Source organism: Microcaecilia unicolor, chromosome 4 (genome assembly GCF_901765095.1).
Source record: "Microcaecilia unicolor chromosome 4, aMicUni1.1, whole genome shotgun sequence".
Classification (NCBI taxonomy): Eukaryota; Metazoa; Chordata; class Amphibia; order Gymnophiona; family Siphonopidae; genus Microcaecilia; species Microcaecilia unicolor.
Genome location: NC_044034.1, coordinates 357599226 through 357616532, shown reverse-complemented (window position 1 = coordinate 357616532; position 17307 = coordinate 357599226). Strand labels below are relative to the sequence as shown.

At 43.9% G+C, this 17307-nt stretch overlaps 1 protein-coding gene across 1 annotated transcript in view; it reads left to right on the top strand.

Annotated features, from left to right (window-relative positions):
* The window catches only part of CDKL5 (cyclin dependent kinase like 5), a 384829-nt gene that overhangs the window by 186072 nt on the left and 181450 nt on the right, over positions 1-17307 (top strand). Inside the window, exon 9 of the mRNA XM_030202287.1 lies at positions 5435-5624. Within this exon, the coding sequence (XP_030058147.1) occupies positions 5435-5624 (190 nt within the window). The remainder of the gene's footprint in view (positions 1-5434; positions 5625-17307) is intronic.

Sequence of the window (17307 nt, the reverse complement as noted above, 5' to 3'; positions counted from 1 at the left end):
GGTGACTCTATAGGATACGGAGACCTAGTCCCTTGCATTTTTATTTTGGGTGACAAGGGCCATCTTTGGCAGCTCTTCCCCAGATCCTGCTTTCAAACAGGCAGACACTTTGCAAAATAACATGAAACCCTGCAAAAAGACACTCAAAACCTATACAGGAAAAATTTGCCAAACCATAACAGCCCTGACCCACATATAAAAAGACAGTATTATAAATATTAAACTGGGCCCTAGAGCACCAGTAGACCTGCTATTGGGAAACTGGGACAAGCTGGACTGTTACCCAGTCTTACACAGACACTACATTTTAGCAGAATCCTTCCCAGACAGACATGCAGAATACAGACAGACCCTCGCCTGATGTAAAATAGGGGACCTCAAAAAACATACAGACAAAAACTGAAATGGGGATCCCTAAGTAAGTCAGTCTCTATAAGCAGTGAAATAATGGTAAAAAAGTATTAAATAAAAATATATATAAGTACATAAGTAATGCCATACTGGGAAAAGACCAAGGGTCCATCGAGCCCAGCATCCTGTCCACGACAGCGGCCAATCCAGGCCAAGGGCACCTGGCAAGCTTCCCAAACGTACAAACATTCTATACAATCAAGCCATTGTGACATCACTAATGAGGTTGGCTCTTATTGGTGGAATGAGCCACTATGACATCACAATAGGTTAAATCACTGCTCTATGTAATAAAAGTGAGCCAAGTAGAGGACATAAGTACATAAGTAATGCCACACTGGGAAAAGACCAAGGGTCCATCGAGCCCAGCATCCTGTCCACGACAGCGGCCAATCCAGGCCAAGGGCACCTGGCGAGCTTCCCAAACGTACAAACATTCTATACATGTTATTCCTGGAATTTTGGAGTTTTCCAAGTCCGTTTAGTATGTTTTTTCTTTTTTTTTACCTTTGTTGACTGAACACTAATACAATAAAACTATATCTCTATATATAAAACGCACCTCCAACATTCTAATGAAGCCTCCATAAGTCCCAACATTCTAAATCTGTGGTGGTGTAGATCAGTTTGCCCATGAGTATTTGCCCTGCCCTCGCGTCCTGCAGGCATGCAGGCAGACAGGCGGCCAGCCTGAACGTCTGAGGGAGACAGCCAGCCACCCAACCAACCAGCCAGCCAGCCAAAACACTCTCACACAGACAGCCTCACTCTATGTCACACACACACTCGCACATTCACTCTGTCTCTCTCTTTCACACAGTCACTATCACACACACACTCTCAAACATACACACTATGATGAAAACCTTGCTAGCGCCCGTTTCATTGGTCTCAGAAACGGGCCTTTTTTTACTAGTAAATACATAAAAGCATCATAAAAAATAAATGAATAAAAGACCAGGATAATAAAGTTTAAACAACAACAAAACAAATTCAAATGGTGGTAATAAATAGAAAAAAATCTCATGTGAGCTAAAAATGCAGAAATGCCACTAAGCTTGGTAGGTAAATATAATTCAAGAACATATAAGGAAGGTCCAAAATAACAATCACATAATCTATAAACAAGGGAAACAAATAGCTATAAATCAGTATGTGTCTGATTGTATATCAACATATTTAAACTATGAGTCATAAATAGAAAAAAGTGCAGAAGCATAATGATTGATCAACAAAATCCAAATAAGACAAGGAAAAAAAATATATAGGTAAAAGTCATGGTAAGGTTTACAGCCTGAAACAAAATGTTGGTAAAGGAGTCATTGATATTTAGAAAGCAAAGACGCTCAATGTACAGTCAAATAACAAATATGTAGACACTAGTAAAAAAGGCCCGTTTCCGAAACAAATGAAACGGGCGCTAGCATGTAGTTTTTTTTTTCTCCTGTAGTTTTTCCTTTGAAGAGAAAAGCACCGTATGAAGCGGCGCTGCCTTTTCCCGGGGTGATTGAGGTCGGGGAATCCTTGAGGTGGGTTAGGGGTTGCCTTATGCCTGGGATGTTTTTTGTTGGTTGGCGGGAGAGCAGCACTGTCTGGGGCCGTTGGTTTTAACAGTATTTTTGGTCCTTGTGGCAAGCAGCGGCGTCTTGTTTTGGGTGGTGTGGTTTGCGGAAGGGAGAGTACGCCACTCTTTCTGTTCGTTATAGGGCAGCAGCGTAGGAACGATGCAGGAGGAATGCAGGATGAATGCGCAGCGGGAAGCAGCGCGGTGTGTGCATCCTCGAGGTGGGTGACGGGTTTTTTGAAGCGGGGGATGGTTTTGCACGTCCTGGGTTGCTTGGTTCGTGAGAAGGTGAAGGGAGGGAAGGTGTTCCAGTTATGTGCACGTGCGTGATAATGTTTTTTTTTCTTTGTTGCCTCCGGTTTTGTATATTGAAGGAGTTAGCGGTTTTGTATATTCAAGCAGTTTGCCAGCCAGTCTGTACCGAATCCTAGGCTGGGGAGGAGTAGGTACTCCTCCCCCCGCCTGGGTCAGTCTGTGATGCAGGCTAGGTCGGGTTTAATTTTTGCAGGTGGCGGCACACGTCGCAGATGGCGAGGGGCACGCTTCTTTTTTTTTTTTTCTTTGTTGCCTCCGGTTTTGTATATTGAAGGAGTTAGCGGTTTTGTATATTCAAGCAGTTTGCCAGCCAGTCTCTACCGAATCCTAGGCTGGGGAGGAGTAGTGAAGTTTCCCTACTCCTCCCCCCGCCTGGGTCAGTCTGTGATGCAGGCTAGGTCGGGTTTAATTTTTGCAGGTGGCGGCGCACGTTGCAGATGGCGAGGGGCACGCTGTACTCCTGTTTCCCCGGGTCCAACAACAATATTTGTGTACATACCCAGTGCTGGGATATTCTCTGTTTCCAGCGGCGTTCGTCTGCTCTCTGTGCTGCTCAGACAATGAGGCATTCTACAGCTGAATGCTCCTCCCTTCTTCTGTTTTTTTCTTCTGATAGGTGAGTTCTATGTCGCATTCCGTTGCCTGGTAACAGTTCTGCTTTGTTAGTGGGCAAGCCCCTTCTGATAGGTCCCTTCTGATAGGTCCGTGTTATGTCGGATGGCTTCACCACCATGAACCCTTTATCGTGTGCTGTGACTTCAGAATCTTTGTCCTCAGAATGTTCACGGTGCGTTTTATTATATTAGATAATAAAATGGTGAAAACAGAGTGTAGTATCCTATGAGCAAGAAAAATCCTCTTACTATTAATCATATGACACTCATAAGCAGAATGGATGTTTAGAAAAAAACGAGACAATAGAAATCTGGAAAGTACAAACTAATAAGTGAAATAAATAGCACGTGTGAAACAGAGATGACAAATACTGTTGTATAATGATTGTTATGTAGAATGCGCCATTTGTTTCTCCTTTTTCCTATACATTTTACATCCCCCCCCCCCCCCCCCCCCCCATGTACCTTTCAATGTGATTTTCCCCTTCGGAGCACTAACAGGCAGCGTTTCACATTCAGCTGCCTGCCCTGCTTTGGACCTGGAGTCGTCCTCTCTGCCCCCCCCCCCCCCCCCCTTTGCTGTAACTTCCTGTTAGTGCTCTGAAGGGGAAAATCATGTTGAAACGTGGGGGTGGGGTGGGGAGAGAAGCTCAGGACAGCTGCTTCTGGAGGCTTGTTCGTGGGGAGCAGGTGAAAAAAGGTGCCGGTTCACTGTACTAGCACAAAAAAAGCCTTGGCTATATATAGAATTAGGAGGTTAATGGCTACATTCGTACAAAGTCTTTGTCGCTGTTCATTGAAAACATTGACTTTACTGTTGGTGGTTTGTTGATTTATTTCTTTAATGTTCTAGCACTAAACGGTTCAGAATTTCAGGATAAAAAGGTTTTAAATGTCTTTGCATGAGATCAAAATAAAAACTGTAAGATATGATGTACATTCACTGAAGGGCTCCAGGATCCATGTAACTCAGGAATATAGGAAAATAAAAACTAAGGAGAAACCCCCAACTGAAGCAATTGGTACCTTACCTTTGGATCTTCCCTTCATAAATGCAGTGCATATGATTGTAACTGCCTCTATCTGACCTAGATACCCCATCATCTACTACTACTACTACTATTAAACATTTCTATAGCGCTACTAGACTTACGCAGCGCTGTACAAATTAACATGAAAAGACAGTCCCTGCTCAACAGAGCTTACAATCTAAATTGAACAGACGAACAGACAGCTAGGGGTGGGGAAATTGCAGTGGTAGGGGTGATAAGTGAGGGTGTTGAGTAAGAGAGTCATGGTTAGGAGTCGAAAGCAGTAGCAAAGAGGTGGGCTTTAAGCCTAGACTTGAAGACAGCCAGAGACTGAGCCTGACGTACTGGCTCAGGGAGTCTATTCCAGGCATAAGGAGCAGCGAGATAGAAGGAACGGAGCCGGGAGTTAGCAGTGGGGGAGAAGGGGGACGACAGGAGACATTTACCCAGCGAACGGAGTTCACGGGGAGGAGTGTAGGGAGAGATGAGAGCGGAAAGGTACTGAGGAACTGCGGTGATTTAACCAGAGCTGACATTGTGATGTCATAATGCCTCAGTCCACCAATGCCTAAGAGCCAACCTCATCAGTGATGTCACAATGGCTTGACTGTCCTATACTTGGCTCATAGCAGTGATTTAACCAGAGCTGACATTGTGATGTCATAATGCCTCAGTCCACCAATGCCTAAGAGCCAACCTCATCACTGATGTCACAATGGCTTGACTGTCCTATACTTGGCTCATACTACTACTATTAACATTTCTATAGCGCTACTAGACTTACGCAGCGCTGTACAAATTAACATGAAAAGACAGTCCCTGCTCAACAGAGCTTACAATCTAAATTGGACAGATGAACAGACAGACGGGTGGGGAAATTGCAGTGGTAGGGGTGATAAGTGGAAGCAATTTATGCTGAACCCTGGGAGCCATGAGCCAGCTGAAGTCCCCATTTGGCACTGTCTCCAGGACCTGGCTGCTGGAGAAGATACAGCATAGGTACTGGTCAGCATCAACACAAGGGACAGCAGTGGACTTTGCAAACACTGTTTTATTCTATTTATATATTTATTGTTTTAGTGCAGAAACAAAGTAACTGTGGGGATATGTGCAGATTGTACCTCAGTGGGCAGAGCCTTTCGTGTCTATTAGATTGTAAGCTCTTTGAGCAGGGACTGTCTTTCTTCTATGTTTGTGCAGCGCTGTGTATGCCTTGTAGCGCTATAGAAATGCTAAATAGTAGTAGTAGTAGTATAAGTGAGTGTGTTTCTGAAGCTGTTTCAGCCCCTTCCTCAGCGGAAAACATTTTTTAAAAACCGATCACATGAGTATTGTTAAAGCAGCATGAGTTATTCATATTGCACTGTTTGTTGTAGGGATGAGTGCCCATGGTGGATTCCTGTGGACACGCAAAAGCAAACCAAAAAAATACTAAAAATGTGTCAGTGTTCTTCACATTTTCTATATTACCATGAAGGTTTTCTCCCTATGTATTTTAGAGCCCCTTATGGAAAAGCTGTAGATATGTGGTCTGTAGGCTGTATCCTTGGTGAACTCAGTGACGGTCAGCCGTTGTTTCCAGGGGAGAGTGAAATTGACCAGCTTTTTACCATACAGAAGGTGTTAGGACCTCTTCCATCAGAACAGATGAAACTGTTTTACAGCAATCCTCGTTTCCATGGTTTGCGGGTAAGAGGACATTACAAGTACTTTAATTTTGTTTCTTGATTTTAGGTGTTTAATATTTACAAAAACTGGAATAATATACTTATCTCTGATAGGGCCACAGAATTCTAATAGGGTTTTGTTAGTTTGAACATATGCTTGCTGATACTTTAGTATAATTAATCATGTCTGTAGTAGAGTGTTTATGCTTTTGCAGTGCATTTTGTTCTAGCAAAAAAGGTGTCAATACTCAAACGCTAGGCCACCCTTCAGGGGTGGGGTGATCACTGAAGGACCCACTCCACAATAGCCAGGACCCTGCAGCCGGTCACAGAATCTATGACAAGGCAGAATTGGTGTGTAGAGCCTGATCTCTTTCATTAAAACTTGGAGTCCACGGGTCAACTTTAGCAGACAATGGAAAGGAGTGATGGAGTGGCCTAGTGGTTAGGGTGGTGGACTTTGGTCCTGGGGAACTGAGGAACTGAGTTCGATTCCTACTTCAGGCACAGGCAGCTCCTTGTGACTCTGGGCAAGTCACTTAACCCTCCATTGCCCCATGTAAGCCGCACTGAGTCTGCCATGAGTGGGAAAGCGCAGGGTACAAATGTAACAAAAATAAAATAGATACTATTGGAGATTCTACATGGAATGTTGCTATTCCAATACCAACATTCCATGTAGAAGGCTGCGCAGGCTTCTGTTTCTGTGAGTCTGACGTCCTGCATGTATGTGCAGGACGTCAGACTCACAGAAGCAGAAGCCTGCGCGGCCACATTGGTGATCTGCAAGGGCCGACTTCTACATGGAATGTTGCTAGTGGAATAGCAACATTCCATGTAGAATCTCAAATAGTAGCAACAGTGGAGGAGTGGCCTAGTGGTTAGGGTGGTGGACTTTGGTCCTGGGGAACTGAGGAACTGAGTTCGATTCCCACTTCAGGCACAGGCAGCTCCTTGTGACTCTGGGCAAGTCACTTAACCCTCCATTGCCCCATGTAAGCCGCATTGAGCCTGCCATGAGTGGGAAAGCACGGGGTACAAATGTAACAAAAATAAAATAGATACTATTGGAGATTCTACATGAAATGTTGCTACTATTGGAGATTCTACATGGAGTGTTGCTACTATTGGAGATTCTACATGGAATGTTGCTATTCCACTAGCAACATTCCATGTAGAAGGCTGCACAGACTTCTGTTTCTGTGAGTCTGACGTCCTGCACGTATGTGCAGGACGTCAGACTCACAGAAGCAGAAGCCTGCACGGCCACATTGGTGATCTGCAAGGGCAAGTCACTTAACCCTCCATTGCCCCATGTAAGCCGCATTGAGCCTGCCATGAGTGGGAAAGTGCGGGGTACAAATGTAACAAAAAAAAAAAGGTGCTGGTACTCAGTACCCCCAAATACCCCCTCAAAAAAAGCCCTGATGTTTTGTCAAAAAAAGCCATTGGTTTACTTTCTAAAATTGCATTGTGCAGCTGAGCACTGAAAGAGCACCATTCCATTTATAAAAAGTAGGGGTTGTGCTGACATTGGTCCTGTTTAAGAGTGGCCCCAGATAGTTTTTCTACTTCTGTGGTGTTACCTAGACAATATCTTTGGATATAAAAGCAGAGATGAAATGCTACTGTGCTGCATTTCAGACTTTCTCTGCAGCCACTCCCAACCCACTGTTTACTACAGTAAAGATATTGCAGTTAAGTAACAATTTTTTTTTCCTCAGTCCACTTGACCTTAACCTTATCCTAACTGCCACTGTTTTTTTTCACTGAATGTAGAGTGAATAGCAAACATTCCAGTCCCAATGCTGGAAGAACTTGTAAGGGGAAGGCTCAAGATACACTACTGCTTTTAAAACAAACAGGAGGAAATATTTTTTTCACTCAATGAATAGTTAAGCTCTGGAACCCATTGCCAGAGGATGTGGTATCAGAGGTTAGTGTATCTGGGTTTAAAAAAAGGTTGGACAAGTTACTGGAGGAAAAGGTCCATAGTCTGCCATTGAGTTAGACATGCTTGTCCCTAGGATCAGTAGCATGAACCTTGCTACTATTTGAGATTCTGTAAGGTACTTGTGACCTGAATTGGCCACTGCTGGAAGCAGGATACTAGACTAGATAGACCATTGGTCTAACCCAGTATGGCTAGTCTTATCTTCTTATGTTAAAGCCATTGGCTCCCGACAGGGTTCAATAAATTAAGGGAGTTTATAAATTGCATTTGTTGGAGAATCTGCCCTAGAAACTGTGGGATCAATCTTTAGCCAGTGGTGTGTTTTGCTGACCGACACAACCGCTGGAACGCCCTCAAAATAGCTAGCTTTCGCTTAAGTGCTAACCACTAATTTTCAGTGGTAATAACCAGTAAAGTGCCGCTGAAAATTAGCGGATAGTCCCAAACAAGTGATTTAACCAGTCAACAGCTGTTCCTGGCTGGTTAAATTGTTTTGAATATCGACCAGCATGAATTCCCTTCTAAACAAGGGAGATTGGCTGTGCTGTCTTGTTTCACAGGGATACATAGCACTGACATGAAGATACATCCCACTCACAAGAAATGTCTCAGATTTGTTCTCACAACATTTCTATGCAAGCTGGCTCTTCAGACATTTCCCTGAATGAAAGTACACACCATCATTCAGCCTTTAAAGTGATTAGCCATTATTATAAACTCAGTCCAAATTAATTCTGTTACTTCATCTCCTAAATTAAAGTCCATGGTAGAGTTTTTGTTTTGTTTTGTTTTTTGAGTTAGCAGCCATCAACTGGGGGATGCTGAGGATGTTGGGTTGCATGGCATCAACAGTTCATGCTACTCTCATGGCATGTCTCTAAATGAGGCATAGGATGGTGAATCAAGCTATTTAAGGGCTAAATGAGCCATATTAGTGTCACAGAACAACTTAGAAAATGGTTCCCTTTCCCTTATCTCAGCACTCAATTGTGGAACGGATTGCTTCGAGAGGTTAAATTCACTCCTGATCACCCGACCTTTAAGAAGCAACTCAAGACCTTCCTATTTGGCAGAGCATATGCCGTGGACCCTTCTGGTGTCACACCCTTTTAACCCACGGCTCTCTCTGTGATAATTTCTCACCTCCCCTCTCTTCCTTTCCTCCTCAGCTATTTCTTTCTCCCTCTTGTGACCTTGTATTTTGTACTATTGTTTGCATATTAACTATTGTATGCCACATTGAGCCTGCCCTTGGGTGGGAATACTGTGGGATATAAATGTTATAAATAAATAAATAAATTGTTTTGGTGGGTCTTCTATAACAATGTGGTCAAAGGTTTACCCTTCTAAATTTCTCCTCATCAGCTTAGGTTGGCTTGCTCACACAAAAGAACTCTACGCTAAAGGGAAGAACATTTTTTAAACAGTGTTTATGGCGAGAGGAAAAAGTGCCTACATTTTATATTCAAACATTTTTATTGTTGTCCAAATAACATATTCAATCTTACAACAACCCATAAAAGGAATCAGCAAATTTAGAACATAGAAGTTTCGTATCACATAACCAGCCATCCCCCGCCCCCCCAAAAAAAATACTTTCCCCATCTCTATAGCATTAGTACCAGATTCACAAATTATTCAGTATCAGACTTCTTCTTGTTGGTGATAATAGACTGTAAATATGGGTCCCAGATAGAAAGATATGTCCTTTACCTTTTCGCAGAAGTACCTGTTCCTCTTGCTTCCCAAAGAGCCAGATTGTGAACACGGGTTCTCCATGTCCAAAAGGATGGAGGCTCAGGGTTCAGCCAGCAGGAGAATATTCCTTTTTTTTTTCCACACCACTATTAATTTTCAGATTAGCACTTCTCATTCTTTCTCTGCCACGCTCAACCCAACTGACAAAATAAAATAAGTTCCACAGGTAATTGAACTCTGTCTTAATAGGTCGCTCAGATAGAGTGCTATCTCAGACCAAAAATGCTGTTTAAGTACACAATCCCATATTGCAGTGGTTCCCAAACCTGGTCCTGGAGGCACCCCAGCCAGTCAGGTTTTCAGTATATCCACAATGAATATTTGTGAGAGAGATTTGCATGCAGTGGAGGCAGTTCATTCAAATCTCTCTCACAAATATTCATTGTGGGTATCCTGAAAACCTGACTGGCTGGGGTGCCTCCAGCACCAGGTTTGGGAACCACTGCCATATTGCATGATGAAAATTGTTTTCTCCCCAGGCACACGTGACACAATGTCATGTGTTGATCCTCCCCACTTTGCACATTTGCACCTGTGTGAAGTATGCTCTATGGAGAATGCGAAATGAACACTTCCGAAGATCCGCACTGTGGATCAGTTGGGGCAGTGGTTCCCAAACCTGGTCCTGGAGACACCCCAACCAGTCAGATTTTCAGGATACTCACAATGAATATTCATCAGAGAGATTTGCATGCACTGCCTCCATGTCAGTGAATCTTAAACCAGGACCAGGTTTGAGATCCACTAAATTAGGATATTCTTTTGAAGAGAAAGCCACATTCTATTCTAATAATTACTTCCCTACTACTACTACTACTATTTAGCATTTCTATAGCGCTACAAGGCGTACGCAGCGCTGCACAAACATAGAAGAAAGACAGTCCCTGCTCAAAGAGCTTACAATCTAATAGACCAAAATAAATAAATAAAGTAAGCAAATCAATTAATGTGAACGGGAAGGAAGAGAGGAGGGTAGGTGGAGGCGAGTGGTTACGAGTCAAAAGCAATGTTAAAGAGGTGGGCTTTCAGTCTAGATTTAAAGGTGGCCAAGGATGGGGCAAGACGTAGGGGCTCAGGAAGTTTATTCCAGGCGTAGGGTGCAGCGAGACAGAAGGCGCGAAGTCTGGAGTTGGCAGTAGTGGAGAAGGGAACAGATAAGAAGGATTTATCCATGGAGCGGAGTGCACGGGAAGGGGTGTAGGGAAGGACGAGTGTGGAGAAATACTGGGGAGCAGCAAAGTGAGTACATTTATAGGTTAGTAGAAGAAGTTTGAACAGGATGCGAAAACGGATAGGGAGCCAGTGAAGGGTCTTGAGGAGAGGGGTAGTATGAGTAAAGCGACCCTGGCGGAAGACAAGACGGGCAGCAGAGTTTTGAACCGACTGGAGGGGGGTAAATTTCTTTCTCCCCCTCCCCCCTAAGATCCAAATAACTTTAAAAAGACCTGAAATAGTCATTCTTTCCTCAACCACTGAATCAAGAAATCCTCTTTGTTTCTCTCCTTACTCCAGTTTCAGAGTAGTAGGGTCAAGAGATTGGATGTAGTGTTTAAGTTGACAAAATGCAAATTGGTCTCTCCACTCTACCAGTTGTCAAAAATCCTCAAAGCTCATTATGCCCTCCTTAGTAAGCACATGCTCTACCAAACTATAGACCTGGTTCTCCCAACTAATAAAAATGATATTAATCATGCCTGGTGGAAATTGTATATTACCCCATATTGGCAACTGATCCGTTCCTATAGGGGTACAACGCAACTAATGTGTCAGTTTATTCCAAGTACCTTTCAGTGGTCTGAACTGTATACTCCACTCCAGTGAGCATTGCAAAAGCCGATTGGGAACCTGCAAAAGGAATCTAATATTATAAGGTATATACAACAGTTGTAATGTAGTAGGAGTGTAGTCATTGCAGTGTAACAGCCATCTCTCATATGTCATAAAAGGCAAGCATAGTTATAAAGCTGTAAATTTGGCAGACCTAAGTCCCCATTTTGCCAATTACCATATAAATATGACAACCAAAACTCCACCCCCACCCTCAACAAAACAAGCCAGCATTCTATCAGTCGGGGGAAAATCCCTCTTTAAAAGACAGAGGGGAAATACTTGAAGTACATAGAGCCATTTGGGGATATAAACTAATCTGACCTGACAAGGGACAGGGGCGTAGACTAACTCTCCATCTGTTGCTTTGTCAGGTCAAAAAGAATTCCCACATTAAGTGAGCGCAATGACTTAGTAGAATGAGGCAGCTGAATTCCTAAATATCTGAAGGATTGTGATGCCCACCTCTACGGGAAGTCTCCCCTCCAATTCTGTTTCACTGAGCTTTCAGTTGCCAAGTGCCTCTGATTTAGAAAAGTTTAATTTAAAGCCAGCATAGTCCCCATATTTTGTAAAGATTCCTAAGAACTCCCCAAGGGAGGCCTGATGTTAGTCAGATGGACCAACAGGATATAAGAACAAGAATAGCCATACTAGGTCAGTCCAGTGGTCAATCTAGCCCAGTATCCTGTTTCAACAGTAGCCAATCCAGGTCACAAGTACCTAGTAGAAACCCAAATAGTAGCAACATCCCATGCTACCAATCCCAGGGCAAAAGTCTATGGACTTTTCTTCCAGGAACTTGTCCAAACTGTTTTTAAACGTAGATATGCTAGCCGCTTAAACAGACCTAAAGACTAGCAGTGTGTATATTGCTAATCAATAGTGGGACTTGAACCTACAATGTCAAGTTCACAGACAGCTATCTGCCACGGCAGCAAAACTTGTCTATGACATGAATAGACGAGTTTTGCCGCCACGGCAGACTTCAGCACAGAATTCTTTCAATCCACGGAAGCCATACAGCTATACTCCTCTTGGTTAAGCTATCAGTCACAACACAAGAGATTCAGTAGACCCCTAATGCAGGCCTTGGTGCCGAAACACGGCTGTGTCGGGTAGTTTTTTTAGCTGTTGATATTAAAGACTTCCTGTGACATCCTCTTTTGAGCTGTCCTCACTTTTTTGTCCATTACTTTTGTTGTACGTGAAGGTTTTCCTCCTCCTTTTTTATGGTTTGGTGTAAACCCATGTTGGGTCTTGTGTAGTATGTTGAAAGTTTCTCTGTGACCACCGCTCCAGTTCATTTCTCTATGAGCTCTCTCCATTTCAGATTTTGGTGAAGCTTAAGACTCTGGGAAACATGTTCTGAGCAGGTTTTGGATGTATGTCACAGGCTGCCTATCCTCTCAGCCCCAAAGATCCTCAGATTGAAATGTTTACTCCTATTTTCCTGATCTTCCATTTTTTTACAGGAAGTACTCCATCCGTTTCTGCAGTGTGTCTGGAGGATTTCTCCTCCTCCCATTCCTATGAGGGTGTCCATTTTTGTTTCTAGAGAATCAAAATGAGTAGTAAGGGCCTCAAATTTGTCTTGTAATCTTGCCACCGCCAGACCTATGATTTCTATCTTAGCATCTCTGATTTCTTAATAACCAAGTCCTAGATGGCTTCAGTTGACTTAGATTGCTTATCCCGCATAGAAAAGCCGGGGGGGGGGGGGGGGGGGGGGGAGCAGACTGTGGAAACTTGGCCAGGCTGCTTGATGATCTTCCTAGTTGCCTGTTTTTGGCAGTATATATTTCCTTAATAGATACCGGAATTTGGGGCCTAAGCTGTTTAGACATTTTGATAGAAACTAGAGTCACCAGGAGGTCCCAGAGATAGTGTTTGTTAAGCTTAAAGGCAGTGGGCTTCTAAAGTCGTTTGTTTCCAGCAAAGAGAAATGTCCCTCAAGGTGGGTTATCTCTCGCCTCACACCTCTCCTCTGTCTCTCAGCCACTGTGAGCTTCTTGTTTCCAGCAGTCCCACACCTCTGCTACTCTTCGGTACAAAGCCCAAAGTGCCACCTCAATCTGCTGCATTCTCTTGCAGACTGGATTGTCCCTCCACTGTCCCGCAAACTGCAGGAAGTACCTCCACCAGGTTATTCTCCTCCTGGGCCTTCCTCCCGTTCTGGTCCACAGCAAACTGCACACCTCTCTTCTGGTAGGACTTCAGAGCCAGCAGCACAGCTGGTGCTCCCCCACACTGTGCCCAGCAGCGAGGCTGAAAGATCTTCACCGGCTCTTACACCTCCTCTTCTCTTAGCCCGCAGTTCACCGCTCACTGATCACACTTGCCTTCGGAGCTGCGGTAGCAAGCCTTCCAGGCTCCTGGATCATTCCAGCAGTCCCACTGTTCTGTTAGCAGCCACAGTCTGCAGCGTGGGCACTCGGGGGGGGGGGGGGCGGAGCATTGGGGAGGAAGGTGGCAGTGGGAGGTTTGTGGAGCTCCTTTAAGCTTCGACATCTTGGCAGTTAGCTCCACCAGAAGTCTTCAAAGTGCCTACCTTTAAAGCCATTTTTGACAACAGAGGCCTAGGAATACGTCCAGGGGAATACAGTCAAGGAAGAGACAAATGAATATTTGGAGCAGTTAGGCCATTACCATTGCTTTGAAACATAAAGTAGTACTAAGCAGAAAACTATCAAATGCAGGACACAGTATAAGCTATAAATTTGAAGCATGCATGCCCCACAACAGCAATGCATACTGTGCTTTTTTCTTTCTTCTTTTAATACCTTTTTCATCTTTTGTGTAAACCTGCAAGAATAATGCTCAAGTGTTTAAGATTTTAAGACTTCAAACTGATTGTTTTGTACAATATTAATAGTACTGCCGGTTACATCTGGGAGTACTTTTTAATTGCAGAGATTATACAGTACTTTGGCATGTATGGTGTGTGCACATGCGGACAGTCAGGTTCATGCAGCAGGAGCACCAGCTGTCCTATTGAAAAGATTTGTGCCTGAACACAATTGCTGAAAAGAGCAGCATGCAAAAAGGTTTGTTTTTGGATTCCTGAGTGGTGCAGTACTAAAGTGGCACATGGGGAGGTACCAGTAGTCCTTCACAGTAGTGGGGTATTTGCATATGGCATCCCCTACTACACTAAAAATTAGGCAAGTTCTGGGTTTGGTGGTGGCTATATGAATGTAATTTCAGGCACACAGTTTGGTCTCAGAAAATTTATTTCCAGCTTTGTTAGCATTTACTCATAAAGTCGTTATAGCACTAGCAAAAATTTTATTTCTATTGCCTTGACATAATTATATTAAGGTTATTTTATAAAGGGTACATAGGCAGGAAAGTCAACATATCATGTAATGACTATGCCATAACAAACTATGTAAGCCACATTGAGCCTGCAAATAGGCTCAATGTAAGCCTATTGCTCAGAAACGGGCGCTAGCAAGGTTTTCGTCGCCAACACCCCCCCAACCCCTTCGTTGTTCTGCCATTGCTCCGCCCGCAACGTCATGACGTTTGACGCGAGGGCGGGGCCCGGAGTGATTTCCCACCCACCCCCGCCTCCCTGCCTCCCTCCCTGCCAACCCCTTCGTTGTTCTGCCATTGCTCCGCCCTCGAGGGCGGGGCCCGAAGCGATTTTGGTGGCTTCACCACCACGAACCTTCGAACCTTTTTGAAGGAAGTCAGGGCTTGGCTTCACTGACGTCAGTGTCCTCAGAACGTTGAGGGTGAGTTTTATTATAGTAGATATTTTTATTGATTTTAAAGAGGAGCATACTCGGAAACATCAGTATAACAGTTAACATTTTGATCTATGTAGTCACAATGAGTCTTAAAGCCCTCCCTCGCCACTTCTATCCCACATAAAATCCAATCGTACCTTATCCTTCTAAGCTAAGGATAAAGCACTATTTCACCCTAATATCATGGTATAAGCAGCATTATAAAGGGGTCTTAACACCTTTACAAAGCATCCCCTTTGCAGTCATCACAAAAACTGCACTGGCTCCCACTCAAAGAACGCATCACATTCAAACTTTGTACCCTAGTCCATAAAATCATCCATGGTGACGCCCCAGCATATATGTCAGACCTAATAGAACTACCACCCAGAAACGCAAAAAAATCTTCTCGCACTTTCCTTAACCTTCATCCTCCCAAGTGCAAAGGCTTGAAATACAAATCAATGCATGCATCAACCTTTTCGTATACAAGCACACAGCTCTGGAACGCGCTGCCACGCAACCTGAAAACGGTCTATGAATTGACCAACTTCCGCAAACTACTGAAAACTTATCTCTTTGACAAAATATATCATAAAGATCAACACGTATAACTGCACTGTCTCTAATATATCCAGAAATGCTCTTTAATGTCTTTTGCTTTAAAATCATCATGTATTTCACCACCATGTAACCCAAAACCCTCTGTAAAACCAATTGTATGTTCTCTTCTACCTCCATCATCCATGAAGAATTGTAAGCCACATTGAGCCTGCAAAGAGGTGAGACAATGTGGGATACAAATGCAATAAATAAATAAATAAAAAGGCGCTTCATTCTCAGTAGGCCATGCATCTGCCACCTCCAGCAAGCCAGTGAGTGTCACCGTCAGCTTATTTAAGCATAATATATTTCTTACCAACTGAACAAGCTTTCTTCACAAGGAGAAATCTTCATTCCATCCCCCAAAGAGCAAACATCTGTTATATCTGACAGACACGCCATGGATCTCACCTGCAAGTCCACTCTTCCTTCCCACCCCCCCCCCCCCCCCCAACAAACCAGCTGTCTGCTGAAAAACTTGCTCCCAAAATCTTTTTATTCCAGTGCAGGTCCAGACACTCATTAGCCCTATATTTTGAGCACACCCTGATGGGGATTACTTTATTTTTATATTTATTTATTTGGATGTAGCTCAAGGTGAGTTACATTCAGATACACTGGGTATTTCCTTGTCCTAGGAGGGCTCTCAAAAATAAGTTTTTACCTGAGACAATGTAGGGTTAAGTGACTTGCCCAGTGGAGGAGTGGCCTAGTGATTAGGGTGGTGGACTCTGGTCCTGGGGAACTGAAGAACTGAGTTTGATTCCCACTTCAGGCACAGGCAGCTCCTCGTGACTCTGGGCAAATCACTCAACCCTCCATTGCCCCATGTAAGCCGCATTGAGCCTGCCATGAGTGGGAAAGCGCGGGGTACAAATGTAACAAAAATAAAATAGATACTATTGGAGATTCTACATGGAATGTTGCTACTATTGGAGATTCTACATGGAATGTTGCTACTAGTGGAGATTCTACATGGAATGTTGCTACTATTGGAGATTCTACATGGAATGTTGCTATTCCACTAGCAACATTCCATGTAGAAGGCTGCGCAGGCTTCTGTTTCTTCTGATGTCCTGCACGTACGTCAGACTCACAGAAGCAGAAGCCTGCGCGGCCACATTGGTGATCTGCAAGGGCCGACTTCTACATGGAATGTTGGAATAGCAACATTCCATGTAGAATCTCAAATAGGTGGAGGAGTGGCCTAGTGGTTAGGGTGGTGGACTTTGGTCCTGGGGAACTGAGGAACTGAGTTCGATTCCCACTTCAGGCACAGGCAGCTCCTTGTGACTCTGGGCAAATCACTTAACCCTCCATTGCCCCAGGTACAAATAAGTACCTGTATATAATATGTAAGCCTTTTGATATTGGAGTAAGTATTATATCACCAAAAGAAGGAGAAAACCAGCCTTTAGATACATGTGGAGAGGCATAATTGAATGGTGCCGGCCATCTCCGAGGACGGCGCCGTGAAGGGGCAGAGCCAACCGTATTTTCGAAAAAGATAGCTGGCCATCTTTTTTTTTGATAATACAGTTGGGGCTGCCCAAATGTCAGAGATGGCCAGGTTTGAGATGGCCAGCATTGGTTTTTGCCCATAATGGAAACCGAAGCCAGTGATCTCAAATCCGGCCAAATCCAAAGCATTTGGTCGTGGGAGAGGCCAGGATTCGTAGTGCACTGGTCCCCCTCACATGCCAGGACATCAACTGGGCACCCTAGGGGGCACTTCTAAAAAGTAAAAAAAAAAATTAAAATAGCTCCCAGGTGCATAGCTCCCTTACCTTGGGTGCTGAGCCCCCCAGATCCCCCCCCAAAACCCACTC